The sequence below is a fragment of the Cyprinodon variegatus genome, unplaced genomic scaffold (genome assembly GCF_000732505.1).
Source record: "Cyprinodon variegatus isolate N-32 unplaced genomic scaffold, C_variegatus-1.0 Scaffold411, whole genome shotgun sequence".
Taxonomy (NCBI): Eukaryota; Metazoa; Chordata; class Actinopteri; order Cyprinodontiformes; family Cyprinodontidae; genus Cyprinodon; species Cyprinodon variegatus.
This window is the reverse complement of record NW_015150864.1, coordinates 660,313-670,893: the sequence shown is the minus strand read 5'-3', so window position 1 is coordinate 670,893 and position 10,581 is coordinate 660,313. Positions and strand designations below refer to the sequence as shown.

Genomic DNA, 10,581 nt, shown 5'->3' with positions numbered 1-10,581 from the left:
GATGGATGGATGGATGGATGGATGGATGGATGGATGGATGGATGGATGGATGGATGGATGGATGGATGGATGTCTGAGCTCCCTGGCTTCCAGGTCCCTTCACTTTAAAGCCTTTTGTCTCTCAGTATATCTGTTTTCCTTCAGCCGTCTTTCACTGAGTTCATGAATCTTTCCAGCTTCTGGTTATAATCATCTTTCACCTGCTTCTGAAAATCACTTTTATTGCACAGTAGAGACATAGAGACACCCACTCATCTGATGATAACAAGGCAGGGAAAGTTAAACACCTTAAATCAAAACTTCTTATATATCTGACAACTTGTGTTTTTGATGGGTTTGAAATCTGCATTATCTTAAAGTAGATTTAGTGATGATGTTTTGAGTGTAGATTTTAAATCCAACTTTACTTTGATGTGCCCCTGCATAAATTAGAGAATGTGTTTTTTTAAAAGCATATGTTTTCTCACTCGTTGCCCCAGTCGAGTCTGACGGTGATGTGTCTCTTGACGTCTCTGCTCTGGTCCTGTGTGAGGTGACCGGACAGCAGCTGCCTCCTCAGGTCGATCAGCTCCATCATCACGTGGCGGACCTTGTAGAACAGATCCACCTTGTGTTTCTAATGAACAAAGAAAAAACATGATTATAGTACGGCTATCAAGCTATTTAACATTTATTTGACCTACAGATTTCAAAATAAGTTTAAAGAGCATTACAACAGGTAAATGTGTTTAGTCGACAGTTTTACATAGAAGGGAGAATAAATACTGTAATTTTCCTATTGACAGTTGCTTCTGTGAGCTGATGAGTTATTTATTCACTTCAATATTTCTTTAATTTAAAAGATCTGGATCCAAGTGCTTTTATTGGTTTCATGGGTATTTTGCTAATTATTAATTAGCAGTATACTGTCTGATTTTAATAAAAAAAAAAATATATATATATATACAGTATATATAGTAATTATAAAACACAAGCTATTTTTCTGCAAACATGTTAATACAGAGCATTGAAAATCAACATTTTCTGAGCATCCATTTGGATACCCCCAGCACATTTTAAATTACACACAGCTGTATCACATCAGATGCATATGATGAGAACATCAGTTGTCATAAAAGAAAGGAGATCTCCTTTATAGAAATTATAGGAATTTAGCTTGACGTTCTTCTGACACCTAAAATGAACATGAAGACCACTGTTAGATCAACAGTCTCTTTGAGGATTTCAGTAACAAGTCTGTAGCATCTTATGAGGCTAGTGGGGGGTTAAAAAGGGCCCCAACCGTTTTTATCAGTCATTCCACTGCATAGAAAACCTAAAATAATACCAGTCAATAAGTCCACATCTAACCATCCAAGAAGTTCACAATGACAATAGACTGACAAGTAATGAAAGATTTCTTTAAACTGAAACGTTAGAGGTACAGCAGGTTATTACCTCTATTAGTACTATTAGTACATGTCTGAACAATCGTAGCACAAGTCATCACAAGTTTAAAATAATGGCTTCATTGCCATCCCCTTAATCTTTAGCCTCATCTACAGATTGTAATTTAAATTGTTGTGACTCTAGCTGGATGCTCCTAAACATTAAAATGACTTTTCCTTTATCCGTAACATGGTGCAGTTTCCACTCAGGAACTATAAGGGGCTTTTTACAACAAATAGGCTTGTTAAACTGCTCAGTTAGAAAGTCAGTTTATTGTTGAATGTAGCTAATTTTTATATAACGTTACTATCACTTTACACCATAATAAAGCCAAAGAGTTGAAAGCAGAAACTCTTTAAAACGTATGTCCTAATCTCTGCTTTGCCCAAAACCCTTTCTTTGTTTTGCTGTTTATACTTCATCTGTTGAAAAACAGGGGATTTCTATTTATATAGGTGTTAATGCATCATTCTATGGTTTATTATTTCATTATTGTTCTTGCAAATAAAGATACCATATGTGAAAAAAAATACTGCAGTATAGTGATATAAGTTATACGTACAGCATTAACAGATAGTATTTAAAGTCATAAGGAAGCATCCCTACCAACTTTTAGTCAATGTTTTTACTCAAATTAATTTATGAAAATAAAAAAAACATGTTATGGACAACATAAATTACTGTAATAGCAGTAGAAATATGCTTTTCTTTAAAAAAAGAAAAAACAATTAAATCATGTCACAGTCAATAAAGCCGTGCAAATACTGCATTACCATTTCAAAAGGGGATGAAATAATCTCATATGGGCCCATGCCTGCACATAATTAAATAAATGCTTTCTAATAAACAGACTAAATTCAGCATCATAGAGTTATGAAAATATAAATCTGTGGCTTCCAGGCCTCGTAAGCAAAGATTAGACTCCTATTGCCAGGGTTTAATCCAAAAAGTTCTGAGTTGAAACATGTTCACAAATAATGAACACACACAAGCTGAGGCACAACCTCCCCTGCAAACACACTTCTCCCCCAAAGCTGCTGTATTATTAGTGTTCTAATTTATCCTAAAGGCCTTCAACAGAAGGCTGTGGGGTTAAATGATCCCTCTGGTTTTGGCAGACAACTGCATAGACAGGGGAAAGCCAGATGCATTGACCACAGAATGTACACCTTCTATGTACTGAACATGTACATGCACATTGTCACTGAGAGTTAAAGAGTATAGGATTTATAAAAGCCTGCAGTGCCGATCATTATTAAGTTATTCTTATATAGTTTTTCTCAAATACAATTGTAGAATATTACATGTGCATATCTACCATACATCCAGCAGATAATTTCATACATGGTCGCTTATTCCACATTCACCTACAGTAGCTTGGCAATAAAATATTCATGAGAACTTCCCATGATGTAAACAACATATGCAGAGGTCAGGAGTTGAATCCAGCTGGAGATAAAAAAAAAAAAAAAAGAGCAGCAGACAAGAAATTTCTTATATTCAAGACAATATCTCCATGTTTCTATCAAAGGTCTGATTCTTCCTATAATAGGAGTCAAAAACACACAGAAGTTTTCTTTGCATTTCAACTATTACATAAATGTGGCTGCAGTGGAGGTGGAGCTGTTTTTGGGAACTTCAGTTTGAAAAAATAAGACAACAAGAGTTATTTCTTTAGAGATTCCAGTGCTGTTCTCACAGTACTGTACATGACGTTATGAACATGAACCTGAAAAATATTACAAAAAGACCAAACGGGACACAGATATTATACAGCTTCACCTCAGAAGATACTAAATCTTTTAATATATTTCTGAATATGTGTGGGGATTTGTTGTGTAAGATGGATATCCTGTAGCAGCCAAGGTTTGCTGCCATTGATTCCTTAAATTCTGCACCTCTGCAAAGACTAACTACCGGTAATCCCTGCCTAAACCTAAAAGTTCATTCAAATTGTGGAACAGCTATTTCAGGCATCTAAGCTTAAAACAATTTTAAACTTTTACCTTTAGTTCTTGTTGACCTGACGTGAAATGAAGTAAAAAGAAAAAGGATATCATTTAAAAAGTTGTATTATATTGAATGAAATCCTATTATAGTCAGTTGTATGGTACTCATAAAGTCCCATTACTTGCTGCTACATGTACTGTAATATTAAGCATGTTTTGTATATGTTTTGAATTGCATATTAAATTTGAATGACTGAAAATAATTGCAAGGCAAAGGTTGAAATCTACTGTAAAATAGAGAAAAACTGCAGCATTTCCTTTCAGATGTGGTCAGAGGAATGTGAAATAACGCTGGCTTGTAACTTTGTTTTCAGATATTTGTTTATTTTCACACAATCTGATTTTAACTCAAATTTACTCTCTAAACTGAAATGACATGAAAAAAAAAAATGAATTCCAAATTGCAACCCAAAGAAAACACTTACTTAAAACCAAAGTGAGTTTACTTCCCTAAGACTTAAACCATTTCATTAAGACAGAGAGAGAGAGACTGCTGACATCCAAAATACTAAAAGATAATTACACTTAAAATGAATGCAGGTATACTGTGGAGACTTAGATATTGAATAAAAGAGGTGCTCCATAGATATGCTAGATGTGCTGATGAATATTGATGTGAAGCTCAATAAAGGGTGGAAAACCAAAGGAATAAAACTGAAAGAATAAAACAGAACCAAATGTCAGAAAAACACCAAAATCATGTGAATAACTCAAATCTTAGCAGAACATTGGTAGTTAGCTGAACAGCTTTGATGACTTTTCCAACATAACACTCTGCTTTAAAAGAAATTCTTTGAAAAAAAAATATCAAAACAGCTCTGCCCAGTTTGCAGTCTATGAACTCAAGTGTTTAAAGAAGAGACCGTCTGGTTCCCCGCTGTTCGAGCTGGTTGTGAGCAGTGGTGAAACTCTGAGGCAATGCATCCAAGAGAAAATGCTCATCTCAAAACCAGCCTCTATTTCTACATTGCTCCTGCTTGGAAACCTGCTACATCATCCGGGTGGTGAGTTTTAGCAAGATCTTAGCAATCGGTGAAGCATAGCCTCAAGGATAAAAATACCGAAACTTTCACCCAATGGGTGTCCCATTTAAAATAGATTTTGAAAGAGACGAAATGGTATTTCTATTAATTTTTTCCAAAAAACCTGTGGACACCTGTGCTGATGATCTCTGGGAAAGTCACGATCGGACTGGGCTCAAAAACATCGACAAGCCAGAAATAAAGCATCCTGTTAGGAAGGACTTAGCTCAGTTGGTTAAGATACAACAAAACAGAACAAACAGGCTTAAAAACAGCCTCTTCCCCAGAGCAATGAAAGTAATAACCCCTGCTTTTGTGTTAAAACCTGCCTCATTGTCTAACGAGGTTCCTGCATTTTAAATTTGATTCATTATTGTTGCCCCAAAAGATACAGTGAAGTCTCCTTTAAATAGCGACATCAGTAGAAAAATTTGTTTATTAACTAAGTGCTGATGAAGATTCTCAGTCATCCAGGTCATAGGTCATTTTTTTGAACTTTTACGGAATTTATTAACTAAGCATTTAGTTTGTTTAGTTAGCATTCACACACATTACCTTACAAGAATCTGCTACAGCTGTTTAAAGGTCTAAATTCTTCTTCTGATTTTTGCTCGCATTATATATAGGCTTTCTAAGCAGTGAGTCTCTGCTAAATATTTTTATGGTTTTAGAATGAAAATAAAGATTTTTGATTCATGAAATAAAAAAGCACCATGTTTTAACTAAATTCCTACTTTTAATGTTTTATTTGGGGTTAATTGTTTTTCACTAAACAATAAAGGAGGTGTTTGGTTTATTTTTTTTCATATGTGTATATAATCTAATGCATCCTGAATATGTAGCAGATAATTTGCAATGACAACAGATAATAAGACAATTAATTTATAAAACTGTAATGTATTTCAGGTCATTGCAATGGATTCAACTAGCACAGATAAGCATATCCAAGACTTCCATCCCTGGAGTAAAACAGCACCAAGAGACCAACAAGCCTACATATACAGGAGACAGGAGAAGCCCATAATTATCTACAGCTACAGACTGAACAGGATGTTTGAGCTGAGTACTCGTGACTCAAGGGAATCCTACAGTTCTCACTTAACCATTGTATTAAAACCACTTGAGGAAAATGCTACAACCAGTTTGAACTCAATGCAGATGACACGGCCTCCCTTAATGCCCTGACTTACAGCTCAGCTTTTATGCAGAAATAAAGTAAATTGAAACTGTAGATGGTTTAAGTAAACAATTTTGTTTTCTACTTAACAGAAAGGAAAATATACAAGATAACCACAATGATATTATAGTCAAATGTGTAACTAGAATACAGTTACTTGTAGATAAAGCAAGAAAGACAAAAAATACTCATCTATAGAAATGGTTGAGTGTGTTTTGTTGTTTTACATAGATTACAAAGAACCAGAAAAATCTGGATAATGATGCACAACTGGTTCCTGAACGAAGCTCTGCTGGATTTCTCCATCTGTGTTTCCTAATCCTCTATCTTTCTGAGCAGAGGCTGTTTCCAGAGAACCAGCTGGACTTTAGGATTAGAACAAACTGCACTATTGTGTTAGTCGTAATACTAACCAATCTTTTTCCAAACAGAATCTGTGTTTGTGGTTTTCTCACTTGTTGACCATTCAGTTTATATAAAAGCAGTCCATTAGAGCTTTATATGAGACTATTTGAATCTTATAATTCATGCGGCTTATTTTTATGACTATTGTAGAAGCTGTGTTTCAACTTTACTGTAGATGAAACTCAATGTTGCTCAGAAATTCAACAAATTTGCAAGCCTTTTGCAAAGTTTTCTATTGCATTTTATCAAAATATGAAAAACAATGTCCTGTCTCAGTTCTCCTATTGGAAAACTGAGATTTTCATACTGGTCCCATTAGTTCCTACCATAAAGCCTCTTGTATTTCTATTTAAGTGCAGTGGTAAATCCTTAAGATCAATGGTTCTCCATCCTACTCCTCAACATTCCTGCAAGTTTCAGGTGCTTCCTTGGTGCCACACACCTGATTATATGAGAGGATGATTAACAGGCTTCTGCAGCGTCTGCTGAGAAGCTCATGCAATGATTGATGCAGGTGTCCTGCAACAGAGAGACATCTAAAATATGCAGAACAGTGGTACGAAGCCCAGGAATGAGAACAACTGCTTTTAATGTGACTCAGATGTACATTTGAGTTTGTTATGAAATAAATCTAGTTGGTTTATCAACCTCATTTAATGTCACTTAGAGCTGCTAAAACACATTTCGATTTGCACACAAACAACCACACTTCTGGTGGCTCCATGCTATTATAAAACCATGAAATAAATCAGAAATAATAGGTAGCAAACAATCAGCATATTTATAGATGCTTGGATTCATAATATTTTTTGAAGATCATAAAGAGGACGTATAAAAACACATGACAAAAACTAGCCAGGAGAATGGGAGAGCAGGCAGTAGAATCATCATAGCTACGTATGTGCCATCTGTACTTCTTATACTCAAACAGCTTGCACTGCATCAAAATCTCCCTTAAACCCAGGACTCTTGGTTTATTTGGGACATCTGGCCATCGCAGTCGGTGTGTACATGTGCTTGAACTTTGTGCCCTTTTATGAGACGATCAGCTACATTAAGAAGAGGCGCACCAGCTGGCTCAACGGGGAGAACTCTTCACCTTCAGCTGGCACTCAAAAAACACCCACCCACACAGCAAATACAGAGAAACCATGTTTTATAATGAAACTGCATGATGTGTCAGACTTTAAGAGGAATATAGATCCTCACAGGTCCATTTCAGCACACATTTGGTGAGTATATGTTGGAAAATACTATTTATGGATTCAGCACTCCTCCCACCACTACCCCCTGATAAAAGCCTCTTCTGCCTATTTCCCTGGTCGAAGTGAAAAATCCACTTTTCCTCAGACGCCACCTTAGACACAAACACAAACTTTTAGTCGGATTAATGCTATTTCAGCAAATACAATAACAACAGAGCAGATCTCTGATAATGATCCACTTGCTCAACTCCAGCTAAGATTTAAAGGTAGTGACATAAGCAAAGTGAAATTAATCACCACCATCCAAATCGATTTCACAATGTTTGCTCCCTAACAAAATGCTGAGTAGAGAGAAGCAAAGGACAACTACTTACGTTTAAGAATACATAAAACATTTTGAGATTTTATTCCTAATAGATTTGATTTTAATTTCTTACAACAATTTATTTGACTGTCGATCAAATACAATAGCAATAAGCCCACTGCAGGTTGTAGGAGAAGGAGATGGTGTGGTATAATTGCTGAAGATTTAAGGTTTAATTTAAATTTGTTTTTATACCATCTAGCTTCCCAAGCCATGTCAATTTTTTCAGAGGGTATTTCATTAGATGTAAAAAGTAGATCTTGATTTTTTGCTCTTCTTTAAATAAATTAAATCAAAAATCAGAACTAGGCTTTTCACTGGCTGCTGGCTTTCGTTGACATGGAAACCAAGTCTATGCACCAGAAGATTTTCAAATTCTGCAGCGGAGGCCTGTAATTATAGCCCATTATGTGTGTTAATGCCTTGTTGAGAGATCATGGTCATTTACTTAGCTTCTTGGGTACCTGCTTTATTTATAACCAACTAAGACAGTTTGAAACAAAGAAAAAACAGTTACATCTAATCTGTCTGTAAAACTAATTCACTCATTAAAGATGATATTAAGAATCAATAAAACAAAACTAAAAACTTGGTTTTATCCGCCAGCATTTGGTAAATGAAAAAGAAAACACAAATGAAATGTTTATTTCTCTTAAAGGATTTTTAGGACGAATGGGCAATTTCAAGGCTTCCAGCAAAAGGCAAAATATCCAAAATATGCCCTAAGATGTAATTTTTTTTTATGACTCAGTTAAAATAAAAATAAGAAAATAAAATGGGTTAGATAAATTTCTTGGGCAAAAGGAGACTATAAGAAATGGTGGCATATCTTTAAACACCTGCAATAAATAAATTAGTTTGAGTAAATCATTTCACTTATTAAAAACATGCAATAACCTATATACTACCTATGTAGCAGCTAAAATCCTATATTTTAGGCTACTGGTTGCTATTCCTTAAAGGCATTGGTTTTACGTGTGTTCAATTAAGATTATCATGATGCTGATCTTTAGTATGACTTATAATAAAGCAATATATTATCAGAACATTGTCCATCGTTTTACTATTTCCTTTACATATACATAAATTTGACATTAATCAGAACCAAACAGAGTAGAAAATTGTCGCCTCCTCTCATTAACAACACCTCAACAGCATCATGGTTGGACTTAAATAACCTCATCTCCCATCAGACAATCAGAATCCAAAATGAAAGACGCCACTAGTGGCGATAATCACAGGAAAGGACAAATGGCTCCTACATCATATATTAATTAATTACAGATGGATAAATTTCACGTCATCATCAAATGGAAAAATCCCTTTTTTACAGACTTTATCAATAAATGAAAAACAAACAAATCAACACTTTTATGTACTATAGTGCTCTGGATTGAATTATAGCAGCTGTGCAGCATGGAGGTTCCACTGAAGTGTAAAAGCAGCCCAAACTCGAGTACCAGGAGCTTTTGGTTCATCTGATTTTTTTTTGGTCAGGTTTCTCTCTTGATCTTTCTAGAAAATATGTTTTCTGAGGGGATCAGGTCATGTGAGTTTTCTATCAAGCACTTGGTTAGCACATTCAATGGCTGTTACATTTTTTCCAAACCCCTTTTACAAAACAGCCCTCTCAAAGTTGCAGTCCCTCCTGTTAATTAAACTACTTTGTCATGAGTTGATGATAATCTAATTTATTCACATGCATTTGTTGCACTATAGGTTTGAACCTTTGACAAATCTCCATCTACGGTGGTTTTAAACATTCTCACCTTCAGATCATTAATTTGTCGTGTGACAACAGATGCAGTTCTATTACATAGTGGGACTGTGTTTGGTGTCTATATTTGTGGATGCTCTGCATCTGACAGGAAACAGTGATCTACGCGTCTGCCTCCTGTGTTACACTCACAACCTGTGCTGTGGATTTAAACTGGTGAACTGATTAGCTTGGGAAGTTACCAGTTTGAGACTTCCTAATAAGACATGACTATCTGGCACCTCTTAAATCAGAGGGGACACCCTCAACAACTCTGATCTATTAGCAAATGTCCTACCTCATCTTCATGCTTGTCAAAGCAGCAGCTGCATTCCTGAAAACAAACGCGCTGAGACAAATCACCAGGGACAGTGAACAAAGAGCCGCTGAATCCCATTTTAGCATCTTCTACTAAGCTGTTGCTGTGTTATGCTGCCATTTGTATTATGTAAATCTAAGTGAGGAGAATTTTTATGCTAAATGTACCCTCCAGGCTTAATTAAACAACTGCAGTAGATGAAGGGGTAACTGACTGATATCTTAAAGCTAAAAAAAATAAAAGAACTGACCTCAGATAACACTGAAGATAAATGCATATTAAAAGAATGTGTGTCTGTTGTGGAGTGCATAGACATCCGGTTTATTTCAAAGTCTCTCATTTAGTGACCTGTTTCAGTCTCTTTTCTTGCTTACCTTTTGTCTTTCAGGTTCTTTCATCAGCTTTTTGAAAAACTACAATTTGGATTTTTCATGCACAGCTCTTCTACACTAAAAACAGTTTTTTTTATGTATTTCAATACCATTAAAAAAACCTTTTTTTAAAGATTTTTCAGTATTTCTAAACATACCTTGAAAACAGTAGTTGCAATTTTCAAATTTTTGAGGCTTTTAAAGTCTGGTTTCCTTTTTTTTTTTTTTTTTTTTTAAATCAGGTCCATAAAAGCAAACTCCTCCTGCTGTTAAGATAATAAAAAGTGTTAAAAATAATTCATACATACAAAGCATGTTGAAATCCCAAAAAACTTCAAAATGTACATGTTTACTGTAGTTTATTTAGAATAAAATAGAATATAATAGAACTGAAAATCCCTTTATTGTCCCACAATGTGGAAATTCTGGTAGGCCTACTTATTATGTGAAGTACAGAAAACATTTTGAACAACTGATTATGAATGTTTAAAAAAATGCCCACAGATCTCTATAGGCTTTTTATAT

General features: G+C 35.1%; 1 protein-coding gene across 5 annotated transcripts in view; it reads right to left on the bottom strand.

Annotated features, from left to right (window-relative positions):
• dock3 (dedicator of cytokinesis 3) overlaps positions 1-10,581 on the bottom strand; it is a 220,096-nt gene that overhangs the window by 66,687 nt on the left and 142,828 nt on the right. For all 5 annotated transcript variants that reach the window (XM_015388011.1, XM_015388012.1, XM_015388015.1 and 2 more), the window contains exon 6: positions 468-616. In XM_015388011.1, coding sequence (XP_015243497.1) covers positions 468-616 — 149 coding nt within the window. The remainder of the gene's footprint in view (positions 1-467; positions 617-10,581) is intronic.